Source organism: Hemitrygon akajei, chromosome 7 (assembly GCF_048418815.1).
Source record: "Hemitrygon akajei chromosome 7, sHemAka1.3, whole genome shotgun sequence".
NCBI lineage: Eukaryota > Metazoa > Chordata > Chondrichthyes > Myliobatiformes > Dasyatidae > Hemitrygon > Hemitrygon akajei.
Window position 1 is genome coordinate 89,212,504 of NC_133130.1, and position 19,178 is coordinate 89,231,681.

General features: G+C 40.7%; 1 protein-coding gene across 12 annotated transcripts in view; it reads right to left on the reverse strand.

Annotated features, from left to right (window-relative positions):
• Nucleotides 1–52: 52 nt before the first annotated feature.
• The window catches only part of LOC140730654 (ras and Rab interactor 2-like), a 175,909-nt gene continuing 156,783 nt past the window's right edge, over nucleotides 53–19,178 (reverse strand). For all 12 annotated transcript variants that reach the window (XM_073051402.1, XM_073051400.1, XM_073051391.1 and 9 more), the window contains 4 exons: nucleotides 14,435–14,740; nucleotides 11,642–11,773; nucleotides 6,465–6,631; nucleotides 53–5,193 (listed from right to left, as the gene is read on the reverse strand). In XM_073051402.1, the coding sequence (XP_072907503.1) occupies nucleotides 4,870–5,193; nucleotides 6,465–6,631; nucleotides 11,642–11,773; nucleotides 14,435–14,740 (929 nt within the window). In that variant the 3' untranslated portion in view covers nucleotides 53–4,869. The remainder of the gene's footprint in view (nucleotides 5,194–6,464; nucleotides 6,632–11,641; nucleotides 11,774–14,434; nucleotides 14,741–19,178) is intronic.

Here is a 19,178-nt window from a genome sequence, read left to right on the forward strand (position 1 = left end):
AGCAATATATACAGGTATCAGAACTGAAACACACACACACACACACACTACATAACTGAAACATTCAATTTTTATTGAGTGCAAAATCCAATATTTCGGTTGTACGTAGTATGCACAGAATGTGGCTACAGTATAAAAGGGGTTTGGATTGAAGTATCCAAGTATTTTTGTCACAATGGTATACAAATTCTTAGTGCTGCTCTAAACTACAAATACAAATCACAAATGCAGTTTCATTAAAGAGACAATCTACCTAAATGTAATCTTGATGCAAGCCAATTTTAGGTTAACAATTTGTTCCCATAGTTTACAATGGTATAACCTACACTGAACTGGCAATTGTCAATTTTGCTTTCTAAACCGTCTGATGCACAGAACAAAGCTCAATTGTATCACTGAAACAGAAACTTGCATTAACCAGTGAATGAGCTGCCATTGCATAAAATGCCTAACTTTTCTAGAAATATACAAGTAAACGAGCGTTAAAACCAGGATCTGGTTCATGAAAACCTTGAAAATAAAAGAAGATAAACTTAAATGAAACTAATGGAAATCTAGAAACTCCTGGACTACAGGCTTGTTCAGAAGAATATAATGCCAATTCATGGGAGTCAAATCACAAAGTAATCCAGAAATTAGATAATGAATACAACCCACAGGACGGCAACTCCCAATGCCTGTGGTTCTCTTGTGATTTATCAGTCTTGCAACTGCTGAAAACATCAAGGGGGGCTCATGTACAGAATATATATCTTACTGGCTTATGTGGTTGAACAGAGAATCAGAAATGAAATTGTTTGAAACATTTTTTGCAGCTAAGAAAGATATTATACTTTGTATGGCAGTCAAGATTAAGCTTGGAAGACTTCAGGATATTTATCCAATAGTTGGCAAACAGCCAGGACTACAGTGAGCAGCTCAAGAATGGGATTACATACTTGATGATGTGCAAATGATACAAATGCCTCTCGTGCCCTATTTGTGGAAAATTTTGCATGTAGCATTTAGAAATATCTTTGCCTATTTAACAAATCACCTTTGTAGAGGCCAAAAATGTCAGATCCTGGCCATGTAGATGCCACCCTTTTGTTACATGGAGCCCAGTCACTCTGCAGATTCAAACTGCATATGGAGCAGATTTATAGCATTTTACTTAAAATATTTGATTCCATTCTGTTTTTATCTTAGCCTCAATTTGCTTCCATGTCTTTCAACATCAAGCTTTTCCTTTGGATTTATAAGCAAATAATAATTTTATTCTACAATCAGTTGGGACAGTTTGGAGAAACATGGTAGGGCTCTTTATTATATTATTGAGGCTATCGGGAAGGAATGGTTCAAGGAAGTGGAGCATTTTGTGCTCCACTTTTAATGATATCACTGAGCACATTCAGCTTTGGTGCTTCTAAATCCCCTTTTCCTGGGGACTGTCCATTCCATGAACCAGGAAGGAGCGAAAGATTGGAGACCCAGGTTGCTGATCTTATTGAAAAACAAACTGCTGGAGGAACTTAGTGAGTCAGTATTTGTGGGAGGTAAACAGAAAAGCTGGTGTTTTGAGTTGAGACCTGCATCAGAACAGGTCCACAGATTTTGCCTCACCCACTAAGTTTGTCCAGCAGCTTGTGTTTTTTTTTCCCCAGATCCAAGCATCTGCAGTCTCCTGTTATCTATGATCTTTTTTTTGTTACTCCAAGGTTCCCCGTAGGAACAAATCTGACTAGACAATGTACACCAGTCTGAGCACACTAACAAAGTTTCAGAAGGCACTCCTCTTACCAGCAACTACACTTGTGGAGTGCTTATTTGCAGAGGTAAATCAGAAATGGAATCACAAGATTCATAGTTCGGACATGGTTTTATGTGTGTTATCTCTTTCTTTTCCACTGACAACTAGAATATCCTCCACTGTGAGTTTCAAAGATCCAGGCTCTGCTCCTGATTTTCCTGTTGTGAATACTGGCATGAGGTCGACTAGAAACTTAGGCAGAGCAGGAAATTTAACAGTGCCAGGATCGGACAGGCTCAGTGTATCATGGGTGCTTCCCGTTTACTGACCAGGAAGCAAGTCTTCCAAATGGCCTCATTGTTTCAATGTGAAGATTTCCACTTCCCACCACTCATTTTAAGTGCTTCGAACTCAGTCCATCAACTTTAGAACCACTTTCCTACAACAGTCCAATTACAGCACAAAGAAGTGTTTGATTGTGTTAATCTTGGCTGAATTTTCACTCGAATTGTTGACATGAGACAAGTACTTTAAAGTTCATCTAATTTCACAGTATAACGCAAAAGGTCAACGCAGACTACAGTCAGTAATTTGTAGTGGGGTCCTCAAAGCAAGTTGTAAAGATAGCGGCCATTGAAAAGTTACCATTTAGTATAGCACACTCAAAACTGCTAGCTCGGAATGTTGAAGTTTCAATTGATTGCAGTAAAGATACAGTAATGTAAACAACTGACTTTAGATACAGTATCAGGTTTTCCTTTCTACCCTGAATATCATCTGGCATCCCAGCAGCAAAGGATGACAGTAGGTGGACTTACTGTAAATGAGAGGTAAAGCTAGAAGCCAAATCTATGATTATCTGTCCAGGTCTGTCTTCTTCCCTGCTCAGTTCACTCTGACCTTCTGAGAAACCAAATCATTTTGTTTTTCTCTTATGCCAATCACTTACCCCCATCCCTTCCTCATCCACACTTTACAAAGCCCAACTTTATAATATTAAAGCTCCAAGGGGCTGAACCAATAACATGAATTCTGTTCTCATCAAATGAGTGATGATACTTATAGGGAAAACAGCATGCTTCACTTTGGGCATCTAGTGTTCATAAACACTTGTCTTAGATACAGCATGCTAGGTGAGGGAGAACCAGTAAGTTAAACCCAAGCTGGGTCCACAGAAAACAACTCACCACTAAACTCCATCACAGTGTGGAGTGATACTGAATCTGCAGTAAACACTGTCAATTTAACCCATGCAAATCCCAGGCACACAGATCCCAGGCCAGGCCAGGTAATGAGGCTTAAAAATATCATTACCCTCAGAATTACATGCCTCTCATTATCTTGGTCCATGGGATATACACAAGCTGGGCATGACCAACCCTGGCTGGATCGCATCGGAGAGAGTGTCTAATGATTAAAGACCCGAAACATCCAATGTCCCCAGGCTGCATTACTGATGATGCGTCCCTTTGAAGACCCAGTTCATTAAGCCTAGTGGTGTTGGACCAAAATAATGAAAGGCTTGGGCCAAATTAAAGTGGCTCCACTACACTACCCTATCCGCCATAGCACCTCAAACTTCACCACACAAAACCGCACAACCATATCTTTCCCAGACCCACATGTACATCTGCCAATCCTACCCTCAAACCTAATCCTAAGGTCCAAGCAGGCACACAACCCCCTGTAACCCGAGGTGCACCCCAATTAACCTTGGCCACAACCCCACCATCCCACAGCCACCATACTACCCTATCCACCAAAGCACCACATCATCACCACACAAAACTCCATAACCTTATCTATCTCAACCCCACAATACATCCACCAGCCCTACCCTCAAACCTAGTCCTAAGGTCCAAGGGGACACCCCCCCCCCCACTAACCATAAGCGCACCCCGATTAACCCTGGCCACACCCCCACAAACCTGCTGACTTGTATGAGGAGGAGCAAGATCCAATAAAGGCAAGTGTTGGACCTGGTGAATGAAGACGTGGGCCAGATCAAAGTGGCAGGGCTGCGTGACACTGAATCACTATTAGTGTGCTTCAACATACAGCCTCTTACTGTTTCCCACACCTTGTGTTTTCTCCAGATTCATAGGGATGCTACAGCCCTTTGCTCAAATTCCAGCTCTGCAAATGTCACCTCTAATTCCTTTGCCAATTGTTTTAAATCGATGCCTGCTGATCACTGATTCTATCAACTGGAAAACATTCCTCTTACTCACTCTATCATTCTGAAGACCTCCATTACACCTCCTCTTAAACATGTCTATTCCAAGGAAAATAACCTAGGTTTCTAATGTCTCTCCACATATCTATAGTCCTGAATCCCAGACATTGTTCCAATAAATCTGTTCTGCACCAATGTGGAAATGGACACCGATCACTGTGCCTGGAACAGTAATCCCTTTCCTGTACAAAGGCCACCGAATATTTTACAGGATGATACCGTAATCCATTTTGCTGCCGGGGCCGAATCGGAATACCAAAGACAGAAAGCACTGACACACTACGACATTATTGTACAACATGTGTAAGGAGAATGATCCAAAGGATAATTTCATTCATCAGCGCAAACATTATGGTCAAGATTTAAAAAAAAAACAATATACATAGTGAATAATAAAAAAAATCCCCAAATTAATTGTTACCATTATATGCCCAGATGTTTACAAGAATAATAAATTCTGGCTTATAAAATATAATAATAAGAGAGCTCTCAGTTAACCAGCAACTGCTATCAAATTAATGTCTCTGGGATCCACAGAAACAGTCTTCCTATAGACATAAAACCATTTATGCAGCCTGCGCCCAAACTGATTTTATTCCCACTTTTTGTTTTAAGTCTAAGAGCAGGATGCAAATCATCCAACTACAGTGACAGTTTTACTGATGCATTGCATCTAACTGGTCTTTGCCACACAGAGCGAATTCCTATTGCAAGATGATGCAGTGACCCAATAACCAGCTGCATCTCTTGCAAAGCATTGCACATGGTTCCATGAACATTGGCAAGGCTTCACATGTTAAGGTTTACTGGGTTAGAAAAGCATGCACCCTCAGCATGCTATTAAAGTGAGCACAAATAAAACGAAATGGCCTTCAGGGTGTCTGACGACAGCAAAAATCCTTGATCACGAAGTTCTGTTACATTCCTCGGAAACGACGTTGTTGTTGTTGGGAAGGTCACTGTGCAGGCGCTTGTAGACAAAATGGAAAAGCTGGGTTTGAGGCCTGCTGTGTAGCTCTGCTTTGATCTTCTGTGGGAAGGTGTCGAGAGCCAACTGCTGCCAAGTGTCATTTATGAGGAGGAATAGCCCATAGTTCTGAGTGTCCTCGACTTGGAACTTGGCTGCACAAAGAGCGCACAGCTCCTCTGTTGTAGTAAATGGTTGTACCAGTAAAGTCTTGGCTGTGCAGCCGCTTGTCATGTTGTTGAAGGCCACACGTAGGTAGTTCTATGTGGAGAGAGAGAGAGAGAGAGAGAGAGGAAAAGGAGATCATTGTAGCATTGTGTTTAGGAAGCACAAAGTTGATCACATCTAAGGAACTCCATAAGGATAAGTGATTGAGTACAAATGGATAATCGATTGAGCTTGAATAAAACAATACCTATAGATGACGTTCGGTGTCTGAGGCCCAATACAATGAGGTACAATCATTGCTAAAGACTAATACTGCTGCAAAAAGACCAAACTACATAGAAACTATTCTTTTTTTAAAACATTAAAATCTCTAATGTTTAATGGATTGCATGATTTCAGGTTCAAGAAAATGAAAGCAATTGGGTTTTGCTGGATTATTAAAGTGGTGCCTGATGTGATTTAATTATATCCATGCTTACAGCTTCTGTTGCTGGAGCCACTGGGAAAACCAATAGAAGATGCAGTCTATGGTGCTATATTGCTATTACAGTAGCTTACTAATTGCATCCCTAAACTTGCTCAATGCCAGGGCCAACTGGTTCCACAGTCTTTACCAATCAACACTGGGTTTAAGGTGCAGGAAGTGACTCAACATAAACCATGTTATACAAACTGTCAAAAATTATCAAGTTAAGTGCATCAGTAATTTATGGATTTACTAATAATGGTTTACACAACCATTGAGATCTCTAATTACTTGATTACACCTCATACAGAAGCTTCTATTTTGAGGGTAAAGCTCATAGTGCAAGAGACTGTTCAACAACACAGAATTTAACAGCTGTTTTAGCTATCAGTCCATGGCCTCCTCTTCTGTCACATTGAAGCCACTCTCAGGATAGAGGAGAAACACTCTACATTCCACCTAGGTAGCCTCCAACCTGATGGCATGTATATTAATTTCTCCTTCTGAAAATTTTTTTCTTCTTTTTTTCTCTCCCTCCCCTTCCCTCTCCTTCTATTCCCACTTTAGCCTCTTACCTCTTCTCCTCATCTGCCTATCACCTCCCCCAGTGCCCCTCCTTCTTCCCTTTCTCCCGTGGTCCACTCTCCTTTCCTATTAGATTCCTTCCTCTCCAGCCTTTTCACCTTTCCCACCTACCTGACTTCACCTATCTAGCTGGTCCTCCTCCCTCCCCTCCCCTCCTCCCACCTTTTAAATCTGGCACCTTCCCCTTCCTTTCCAGTCCTGATGAAGGGTCTTGGCCCAATACGCCGACTGTTTATTTGATGCTGCCCGAATTGCTGAATTCCTCCAGCATTTTGTGCGTATTGCTGTTGCTGCTTTTCTTTGAGAGCCGCACCTGGAAGTCCTCCACAGAGGGAATGCTTCTATTGTTAGTGGTCCTCCTCTTGTGCCATTGATTCAGAGTGTTCCTGGTCTGGGAGCTCAGTAACCTGGCTGCCTGCTCCTCTTGGAAATTCTTTATTAGTGACAGGGCTCCATATGCACTCGTCAGGTAATAGCCACCTAGATGGAATGAGACAACAGTGATTATAAGCACAGCACTTCAAAAAGTAGTGTCTGCCTCAGTGAACTGACTGGATCCAGCTAAAACTCTGACATCACAAGCACTTAAATGCCTTAACATTACGAACTTCAATGTCTTGTTAGTTCACTCTGAGGAAAATGCAGTCAACGGGCAGAATTAGGGAAGTGCATACTCAAGTAATGTATTGTGTACAACTGACAAAATTATAAGTAAAGAAAGCTAGAACTATGCAAGGTAACTGGTTTTCTAGATGTAAGACATAAGACAGAGGAGCAGAATTAGGCCATTTGGCCCGTCGAGTCTGCTCTGCTTTTCAATCATGGTTGATCAATTTTTCTCCTCCTTTGCCCCACTCCCTGGCCTTCTCCCTGCAATCTTTGAAGCCTTGTCCAATCAAGAACCTATCAAGCTCTGTCTTAAATACACCCAACGACCTGGCCTTTACAGCTGCCCGAGGAAACAAATTCACCCTCTGGCTGAAGAAATTTCTCCACATCTCTATTTTAAATGGGCGCCCCTCTATCCTGAGGATGTGCCCTTTTGTCCCAGACTCCCCCACCATGGGAAACATCCTTTCCACATCGACTCTATCTGGGCGTTTCAACATTCGAAAGGATCCCTCCTCATCCTTTTAAATACCAGTGAGTACAGACCCAAGTTATCAAACTTTCCTTGTATGATAACCCTTTCATTCCTGGAATCATCCTTGTGAACCTCCTCTGAACCCCCTCCAATGCCAGCACATCTTTTCTAAAATGAGGAGCCCAAAACTGTTCACAATACTCAAGGTGAGGCCTCACCAGTGCCTTATAAAGTCTCAGCATCACATCCCTACTCTTGTATTATAGACCTCTTGAAAAGAAAGTTAACATTGCATTTGGCTTCCTCACCATCAACTTTACCTGCAAGTTAACCTTAAGGGTGTTCTGCACAAGGACTCTCAAGTCCCCTTGCATCCCAGATTTTTGGATTTTTTCCTCATTTATAGACAATAGGTGCAGAAGTAGACCATTCGGCCCTTCGAGCCTGCACCGCCATTTTGAGATCATGGCTGATCAATTCCTATCAATACCCGGTTCCTGCCTTGTCCCCATATCCCTTGATATCCCTTGATAGTCTGCACATTTTTCTACTACCAAAGTGCATGACCATGTATTTTTCAACATTGTATTTGCCACTCTCTTGCCCATTCTCCTAATCTGTCTAAGTCCTTCTGCATCCTACCTGTGCCCCTCCCCCAATCTTTCTATCATCTGCAAACTTGGCAACAAAGCCATCTATTGCATCATCTAAATCAACTGATATACAGCATAAATAGAAATGGTACCAACACTGAACCCTACAAAACACCACTAGTCACTGGCAGCCAACCAGAAAAGGATCCTTTTATTTCCACTTGCTGCCTCCTGCCAATCAGCTAATGCTTTAACCATGCCAGTAACTTTCCTGTAATACCATAGGCTCTTAACTTGGTAAGCAGCCTCATGTGTGGCACCTTGTCAAAGGCCTTCTGACGGTCCAAATATACAACATCCACTGCATCCCCTTTATCTATCATATATGTAATCTCTTTAAAGAATTTTAACAAGTTTGTTAGGAAAGATTTTCCCTCAAGGAAACCATGCTGACTTTGTCCTATCTTGTCCTGTGTCTCCAAGTATTCCATAACTTCATCCTTAACAAGTGACTCCAACATCTTCCCAACCACTGAGGTCAGGCTAACTGCTCTACAATTTCCTTTCTGCTGCCGTCCTTCTTTCTGAAAGAGTGGAGTGACACTTACAATTTTCCAGTCTGCTGGCACCATGCCAGTGTCCAGTGATTTTTGAAAGATCATTACTAATGCCTCCACAATCTCTACTACTACCTCTTTCAGAGCCCTAGTGTGCAGTTTGTGTGGTCTGGGTGACTTATGTACCCTAAGGTCTTTCAGCCTTTTGAGCATCTTCTCCCTTGTAAGAGTAACTGCACTCACTTCTCGTCCTTAACACCCTTCAACATCTGGCACACTACTAGTGTCTTCCACAGTGGAGCCTGATGCAAAATACTCAATTAGTTCATCTGCCATCTCCTTGGTGCCCATTATTATTTCTCTGGTCTCATTTTCTAGTGGTCCTATATCCACTCCCATGTCTTTTTTTTTGGTTCTGGGTGGTTACACTATGCAGAGCTGGAAGATTTGGCAGAATGTTAATTTGAATTGTGGAGGGAATTGATAAGATTAAAAACATGAATTGTGACAGTGCAGGGTGAATTTCTTTTAGTGACAATGGTTTAAATTTAAAGATGGGCAATGTGATTAAGAAGGTTGTTGGCGGTGCAGAAGGATATAGTATTCATATTGACTCTTATCAATTCTTTTCCCATTACCTTGTACTTAACACTTATTCCCTCATGTACTCATCTTTTCCCCTGAGTTACTTTGCACCTTCAGTTGCACTAGAAGATAATCTACAGTAGTCAATTGACATATCAGTATACCTTAGGGATTTGGAAGGAACCCAGAGCATCCAGAGGAAACCCACATAAATAGATGGATTTTTCCCAAAGCAACGGCATTGCTTGTTTTAGAAGTTTGCTCATTTTCACCTGAACTGGCAGAATTTAATGCTGGCTAGTATTTGACAGGCTGAGACTGAGTCAGTGCTACTTCTTATACAAGGTTGTCTTGTTGAGGTACTATATCATTTGTCATTCAATCGGTTGCTCTGCCCCAGACAGGAGAGAGCCTGCTGTTGCACCCGGAGAGCGTGCCCAGGTTTTTTACGCGTTTTGGATGTGGACTTTGGACTATAACCTCTATTTCTCAGTCTTATAGTTTTTACATTGTGTTTTTTCATCTGATCTTCTCGGTTTTTCTTGTGCAGGGAGGCTGATTTGGGGGTCGATGTGCCTGATTTACTTTGTTCAGTTTTTTTTTATGTGGGAGGAGGGATTTGGGGTCGATGCACTGAATCCGTTTTGTTCAGTTTTTTTGTGCAGGAGGGGAGATTTGGGGTTGATGATTTTGCTGTCTTTCTTTTCTTTACTTTTTTGGTTTCATGGCTGCCCTGAGAATTGAAGAATTTCAGAGTTGTATACTTTGTTAATAAATTAACCTCTGATTTCTTGAAACCACATGAAATGGGCCACAGTATGTTTAAATCAGCAATTTATTTCCATTTGGGATCCACTCTCTGAAAAAGTCAACATGGTTGGACTATTGATTATGGTCTGGTGAACTCTGGTGGTATGTAGGTTTTTTTTTCACAAGCAGAATGGATGAAGTCACTCATTTCAGAAGTTCAATCAAATGGAGTTTGAAGAGATTTGGCATGTCAACAAATACACTCAAAAACTTCTACAGATGTACTGTGGAGAGCATTCTGACAGGCTGCATCACTGTCTGGTATGGGGGTGGGGTGCTACTGCACAGGACCGAAAGATGCTGCAGAGGGTTGTAAATTTAGTCAGCTCCATCTTAAGTACTAGCCTACAAAGTACCCAGGACATCTTCAAGGAGCGGTGTCTCAGAAAGGCAGTGTCCATTATTAAGGACCTCCGGCACCCAGGGCATGCCCTTTTCTCATTGTTACCATCAGGTAGGAGGTACAGAAGCCTGAAGGCACACACTCAGCGATTCAGGAACAGCTTCTTCCCCTCTGCCATCTGATTCCTAAATGGACACTGAACCCTTGCACACTGCCTCACTTTTAAAATATATATTATTTATGTTCTTTTGCATAATTTTTAATTTATTTAATATGTATACTGTAATTTACTTATTATTATTATTTTATTTCTTTCCTCTTCTATATTACGTATTGCATTGAACTGCTGCTGCTAAGTTAACAAATTTCATGACACATGCTGGTGATAATAAACCTGATCCTGATTCTTGAATAGCCAGAAACTTAATTCAATTAATGAGTTAAGACATGGTTCTAAAATTAATGATTTTCTTTATAATTAGACATTTCCTATTTAAGTGTGCTTATGTGGCATCACAGACACTTGTGCCAAAATGCAAACTGGAGCAGGAAGAAGAACACCCAGTACTCAGACAATAAATTTCTGTCTTGTAAACAGGATGTACAAACTATTTTCTTGCAAAATAATTCCCAGTTAAACCCTATTCAAGTGCCAGGAATGCATTCTGACGAGTTCCCCTGTATTCATTTCATTATTCACTCAAAAGCAACGGAATTGTTGAGAATTTATTTAACAGTCATGCATCCAAATTCATTCAACTTCAGTTTTTGAATCTATAATACAACAGATTAAATAGTGGTTTATCTCAAGTTTACATCAAGACAACATATTTCTGATTCAGCCCAATTACAAACAAGTAATGTGAAAAATTATCCATCTTCTATTCTTCCTCTCCTAAAATTCTCTGTAGCTGTGTGCAATTTCAAAGTACAGACAATGACACATTTAATCATTTATTAAGTAGATATAACTGCTGACCTTTCTCTGATCTCCTTTCCCACTTGAGAAAGCCGCACTACTTGCTCCGACAACACAAGAGTTTGCCCTTTGGATAACCGTGAAAGCAAATAATTTTCTTCCTTTCTTGTATGGTTGGAGGAACAGCTACTTCCCTTCAACGATTTGATTTATGAATCAGTCTGTTCAAGCTTAATCGCTCAAGCTTAATCACTCCATCAGTACAGCAACACTATGACCACTGGATATAATTGTGTTCTTCCTTGTAAAAATATAATTTGTTTAACTGATGTTCTTATTTTGTGAATTTTGATTATCTGATACAATGTGCACCTGTGACGATGCTGTAAGTTTTTCAGTGCACGTGCATAGATGTTCTTGTGCAAATGGCTCTAAATTTGACTTTGGCTCAGCATGATTTTGCCAGACTGTGCGTGACTCATACAATTCATCAAATTACATAAATAAATCTTTGTATTAGACCTATTTCCACATCACTGAGCTGATGTAAATTGTGTGGCTAGTTCCATTCTAATCAACATTATGAATTATAGCTGTACCTTCACCATGCAGCAGTGATGGGTCCAAGAGCTCCATCATGTATTCAATTTCAATATCCAACTCAGGCATGTCACACTGGGCTATTATATAGGTCAACATCGGCAAGAAGTCATCTGCCCCATATAATCTCCCTGTGGATACAATTACACATTGATTAGAAGATTTTTCTCAATGTTCTTATGATAGCATAATGCATTATTTTTAAAAAAGAAAATGAGCTTTTGTACTTTAAACACTCTCAGTCACAGGATGTTGCACTTTTTTTTAACAATAGCTTCCACTTGGTATTCATTCTCAGTCATTCCTTGTCCATGAGGAACTCGGAACAAACGTTGGCAAGTTAGACATTGGGCAGACTGGGCAAAGGCAGAGTTCCTGCCAGGAACCACATTTTTCCTGTTTACCTTTACTGAGATTATATTTTTTTGAAATGCCCCATTTAAAATATGCAAAACAAAATCTAAGTTGAAAAATGGTTAGAAAACATTACAGATTACCGGGAAAGAACTAGAACTGATAGATCCAGTGGGGATACGATAAAAAGTGCAGGGATAAATGGGGCTGAAGGGCACCCCTTAGTGCCAACACAGCATGAGTAGGTTGCAACCTAGGCAACTGAATTTGCCAACCCACCTACTTTCAGTTATAATTCCTATTACAAAAATAGCAAACTCAAACTCTACTTTAAGCGATGTTGTTTCTGCTGCTTTAAGCAGTTAACTTTATCAGCTGGCAACACTGGAATGGCACTATTGCATGTAAATATAATTGTTCTGAGTAAGATTCAGATTACTTATATAAATATAACTTAATCATTAGGTAGGCAGTAAGGTTGTAGAAGATGACAGTGGAAATTCACATTGCTCCACGTGCCTACGTTTTGTCTGTTGCTTAAATTATTCTATTGTCAAATTTGAGATACCCACTGGTGTTTGGTTCTGAGACTGCATTCAGTTTGATGACAGAACAGACGTTGAGTCAGGTCATCTCACTCACAATATAAAGTCAGAATTCTATATGGAAGTATTCATCACGCCCCAACTGCGTCATGGACCTGAATGCAGTTAGCCAACATTACTGGCCTTCCACATCCCAAAGCTCAGTGGCTAAACCGTGAACATCACACTGAGGAAGCTCCATTCCAAAATAAACTAGAACAGCGGACAAAGCTGAGGGTGGCTGGCTCCAAGATCTATCACTGATTACGATTTGTGATGAATTGTTAAAACAATAACAAAGCCACCCAAAACACTTAAAAACCACAATAAAAGTTTAAAAACTTTAAAGCAAAATAATTTAAGTATATCCATATACCAAATCCTCATCTCTCAACTCCCACTGGAATTATTGGTCTCTTGGATTCTGTGACAGGCACCGACTGTTCCTTTGTTCTCTACAACACCCCACCCATCAATTCTCTACAAAAAATGTCTGCGTCCTATCTTATCCTGATTTTGACTAAAGGTCAGGACATATTAAACCCATCTCTCACTTTCTCTTTCCCCACCTCCCACACCCACCCACACATTGTCTAACTGAGTATTTCTAATATTTGCTGATCTTATTGGTATGAATGCTTGCTTCCTAAGTAAAACAACAGATGGATGCTCTTCAGCCCATCAGGTTCATACTAGCTCCAAAAGACTACTCCTATCAGTCTCAATCACCCTCTCCTACTCCTCTGTGTTCTCACATCTGATTCTCTCTCACATACCCACTTTAGCTTATTTGCCTGCTACCGACAGGCAACCAATTAATAGACCGGCACGTCTTTGCGATGAAGGAGGAAACCCGAGCACCCAGCAGAAAACCACATGGTCAAGAGGAGAACATGTAAATTCCAGACAGACAAGGCCCAAGGAGAAGATTGAATACTGATCCCAGGAACAGAGAAGCGCGCCATAAAGCACAGCACCAATGAGCCCCACTTCCGGCTTCAGCATTACCTTCTCCATTTCCAATGTGTATTTTCCTAAGCAGATGACTCACTTTTTTTTCTCCAGATTTCAGGATTAAGTTACATTTAGGCAGTATAATTTATTTAGAAAGTGGATTTGAGCAGATCTACACAAAGCCACAGTTTGTAGATAAAATATCAATGAAGACTTAGAGGTCATCCATTAACAATGAACTCTCTCATCCCACCCACAATAGCCATCTGGCTCCAACTCTGCCCAGGGCATGTTAATTATTATTTATTCTTCATGTTTTCTTGTTAAAAATGCAGAAGTGCAATATATTTTATCTAATACACTCTATTTTGATTTGCATAATGGAAAGTGATGCCATGCAGAAATATCTAGTCCTATCTTTGAAAAGCACAAACTGGGGAGGTCTGTCCAAGTCCGGTTGTGAGGGACACACTATCTAGTTATTATTGTATAATTCTGAAGAGAGCACCCCAGTGTATGATGCAAACGAAAGCAAGCTTTCCAGGACCACTAATTAGATCCACATCTCTCTCTCTCTTCCCCATGAAATTTATCCTGGCATCAACTTTCTCCAATTATAATTTCCTTGAAGTTCCTACTGGTCTCTTCATAGCTAGAAGCACTTCCTACTTAGTCATTTATACAACTTTTGTGTTCTCACATCAAACTTGTGTTTCCTGTTTATCAAACATCTTTTGCCAATTAATACATACCATCTCTATCAATCCACACTCATTTCATGAAATTATTGAGATATGATTTCTATAATTCTGTAACACTTGCCCTCAATTTACCTTTGCTTGAGACAGTAAAATCATCCATTTATTAAACTACCAATAAATCAGTTAACTAGTATTGTACCTGAGTTGTTTTCCATTACAGTGTAGATAACTTTGCAGACCCTGAGCAGGAGAAACACCTTCTTCTCAGGAGAATACGTCTTGCGCATTTTTGAAAACTTATGCTTTATTTTCTCCAGGGTCATGGTATCTGGGATGGCCGCATTTACTCCCAGCTCCTGAGGTACCTTCTGCTTAACGGAGAGTAGATTTTCTTTCAACTGCTTCCAGGAGCCATCAGCAGCATGAAATTGTAAAAGGGTCGTATAAATGTAAGATTTCAGGGGCTTCAGAATGCATTTATGCATTGCTTTTTCTAAAACAATATCTGGAAAGAGTACAAGAAATGAAAAGTTCAGGAAGTCTGCAATGCACACCTTATAATAATTGACCATGTCTTTCACAACAAATAAATCTCATTAAAACATGCCACATATTGAAAACCTGTAAGGTAAAGAACCTGAACTGATACTTACTGCAAGTTATGGTGAGGCAAAATTAAAAGGAAAGTTTGCATTATTTAAATAACATGGTGAAAGGGAACAAGTATTCTTCTTTCATGATGTTATATGAGAAATAAAAACATTTTATTCATCATATAACATAATGAAAGAAGATGAGTTTTAAAATAATACAACAAGATGGTGTGTCAGTGAAATTGTATCAACATTTCAGGCACACAACATTAAGCAACGCAATATCAGACATCAATTCATTGTTAGTTTCAGGATGGGTTCAAAGGTTCTCTGAATCGACGGGGGAGGTGTTGAGGCTGAAAGAAGAGAAAGCTCATGAGAGCCAGCACAAGGGAACACTAATAGTGAGAAAAGAGGGAGAAATGCTGCTGAGAGATCCCATCTGTGCTTAGGTCAAGTTAAATGCCTATAAATGCAAATTATTGCTTTGGAGCAAGAAATAAGAGCCCTGAAGTTATTCTTGCTCTTAATTTATATATTGGCGCTATGCATAGAACATATACAATTGACTAGTGCTGATGAAGCAAACCATTCTAAATATGGATGAACAGGATGCTTGCCCCTGTTTTCCTCCAGTTTAAAGACAAATGTCTAGAAATTGCTCTATTCTACGTGAGGCTCACAGGACAATATTGTTGGGTTTTCTGTATAACACTGCACTGAAATCATCATATTCCCTGTTAAGATACTGTAACTTCCTGAAGTTCTAAGGATTCTAGTAAATAGCAATAGCCTCCCCCCCCCCCCCAACTCCACATCTAACTAACTGATTTGCTCAATTCCAGATCAATGAATTACAGATTTATTTAAGATTTAAATTACCAAGCTGCAAGATGGGCTTTGAATTACTATTTTATCTTTGTGTTTTGCTTCAATAAGTTGGGTAATTTACTGCTAGTCCAGTAACTTAACCAATTCTCAAATTTAAGAGAATGGCAGCTTCTTGAAACTATAGGAAAGAGTTCCAGAATTTCAGCCCCTAACAGCTAAAGGCACAGCCGTCAGAATCAAGGTGAAGGAAGAGAGGGTTGGGTAAGATACCAGAGTTCACCAAAGCCTGTAAGGCTGGAGGGTGTGATAGAGATAGCAAGGACAAGGCTGTGGAGTGATTTGATCAGAGGGATGAATGAAGTTAGTGTGCACTGACCACACCTACTTGGATTGACAATTCATTATTTAACAGAACACTGGATCTTTCTCACACTGGCTGGCCGTTACTAGTCAGGTAACACAGGACTGGTGCTGGGACCTGACCGACACATTCCAATATCATGATTTAAAGGCCGGGCCAGATTGAAAAGGCAAGGTGTTGGACCAGAGGCGAGGGTTGGGCCAGTTCTGCTCACCACTTCACAATGTTTACTCAGCTCCGTGCTGAACTGAGGCTGTGGCCTGCTCCAGCTGCAGTGATGCCCGGTTTCATGCCTGCGGACTCACTTTCATTCTCAATGCTATTTGCTTACTTTTATTGCTTGCATCATTTGTGCTTTTTTCCCCCCTCTCTGCAGGCTGGGTTCTTTTGGGTTTCTTTGCTTTGTGGCTGTCCATAAGGGGATGAATCTCAAGGTTGTATAATGTATATATACCATGATAATAAATGTACTTTGAACTATATCACTAATTTGGTTGAAGGGACCAAATATGTTTCCTTAAGAAGGATGTGCTTGTTAGAGAAGACTCACTAGACTGATTTCAGGGATGGTGAGTTTGCTGTATGGAACAAAATTTAGATGATTGAGCCTACCCAGGAGAATGAGAGGTGATTACATTGATTCATCCAGGGTTCAACAGGTTAGATGCAGGGACGGTGTATAACACTGCACTGAAACCATTATATTCCCTGTTGAGGTACTATAATTTCCTACAGTTTCAAAGATACTAGTAAATAGCACAAGCTTTTTTCCACCCAGCATGGCAGTCTCAAGATAAAGGATAGGACATTTAGGATATTGATGAGGAGAAAATTCTTTTTGGAAGGTCTACCCCAACAGGCTGTGGAAGCTCAGCTATTGCATTCATTCAGAACAGAGATTGATAGATTTCTGAAGATTAATAGAAGCAAGGGATATGAATATAGAGCAGGAAAATGGCATGGAGGTAGAAGCTAAGCCAGGATCTTGCTGAATGGAGAGCAGGCTCTAACGGTTAAATAACCACCTCCGCTCTTATTCATTACACCCTTGTAGAGTAAATTTCAAATATGAAGTGTTTGAGAACTTCGACCAGTGCATGCCTGTGTGCACAAGGCAAATGAGAAGGATAGAACATAGCATGAAATAGAGTACTGGCAGCAGAATTTCAACTTCTGGTTTAAGATGGCGCTACCGAAGACATACGACAGCTTGCTTACTAGTGGTTTGAAAGCAAAGGAATTTGATTAAGAACATTATAGTAATGCTTTTTTTTTAAAAAAAAAAGTAAATTATGGTAAACTATCACCACAAACAATGAAGAGGTGAATGAGGGCAAAGAGAACACAAAAGTAGTGCCGTGCCGGTGCGCTGTAAAATCAATGCAGTTGGAATTGGAGCTGTACTGGCTGGAACAGAAGATTCGGATGGGAGAGGACAGGATGGAGGAGTTCCAATGCCTGTCCAGCTGGCCCGGGTGCGGGGATGGATCACTCTAAGCGCCGAGCTGATTTGGTGAGGCTGAGGACTGCTTCTTTAGCAGTGAAATCCAGGTCCAAAGCGAATGGCTGGGCGGCATGTTCTCGGCCCCAACAATTCACCAAGGTGAAGCCTGGGTCCTAATGCAAGGTACAATATGCAATTTGGACACTCTAAACACCAGCCCAGATAGACTGGAAGGACAGGGTGTCGAGACTCTGGTGAGGTTGGATCACGCTAAGCACTGAGCCAATTTGGAGAGGTCCAGAACGGCTTCTCCAGCAGTGAAATCTAGGCCCAGAGCAATTCACCACAGCAGACCTGGTTATTAGTGTGAGGTTTGGACAATTTAAATGCTGGCCCAGATAGTCTGGGGGATCCTCTCTCTGCGACACAGAGGCTATGAGACTGCCCCAGGTTGCTGTGCTTCATGTCTGTGAACTTTGTGATGACTTGCCCTGCTAATATGGTGAACTGAATAATGAGGCTTTGGGCCTACTCGGAGCTGCTCCAGGAATTTGGTTCTAAGGATTCAATTTGGTTCAGAATACTATTGTCGTTGCTGCTTGTATCTATTGTTTGCATGATTTGTTTTGTTCTTTTCTCTTTCTCCGTAGGCACTGGGGGCTGGTCTGATTTTTCTGAATTGGGTTCTTTCGGGTTCCTGGCTTTGCAACTGCCTGATAAGCAAACAAATCTCAAGGTTGTGTAATTTCTACATTTGTTGATAACAAATGCACTTTGAATCTTTATCAGTCATATCTATCATGTAAACAACATTAATGCAATGACTGTTTCTATTTAGGATAAATGTGTCTTGTTGCTTGCTCTGTTGACATGGTTTGGATGGGAAACTGTTAGAGTGATTTTTGGGTTTAGCACATTTACATTTAGCAAATGACTTCTCAGTCACCAATCTTCAAATCTGAATGTAAATTATAGATTTAATTTAAATGAAACAACAGGTTTTTAAAAGCCGTGAATCATAGGCCTGACGATGATTAAACTTCATTTAGATGTCTGTGGTGTGGGTGCAAATCAGGAGATGTAAAGTTTGTGTGTAAATGTGGAATTGTCCTTTGATGTTTAACGCATAAAATATTGAGCCACATGTTGGGCCAATGAGGCCTTTCCACCAAAATGATGCTTTCTGTATCTTGTTTTGTCGAATACAGAAGCTGCTTCACACCTGCCAGTATATTTCTCCCGTGACGTCATTCACTCAACAGGAACAACATGTCCTTTCTCTCTCTCTCTCTAACACACAATATACATAGTAAAGAAACAAACTGGTTAAGCAAAACAGTCACAGTAATAAGGATGGCATGGGGCCACATTTTTATTTTTCTACACAGTAAGCTAAAAGCTCAAAATGATCTCATTGGAAGCTTTTACAACTGATCAATGTTCACTTAGAACCATAGAACATTACAGCACAGAAACAGGCCCTTCGGCCCTTCTTGGCTGTGCCAAATCATTTTTCTGCCTAGTCCCACTAACCTGCACCTGGACCATATCCCTCCATACACCTCTCATCCATGTACCTGTCCAAGTTTTTCTTAAATGTTAACAGTGAGCCCGCATTTACCACTTCATCTGGCAGCTCATTCCACACTCCCCCCACTCTGTGTGAAGAAGACCCCCCCCAATGTTCTCTTTAAACTTTTCCCCCTTCACCCTT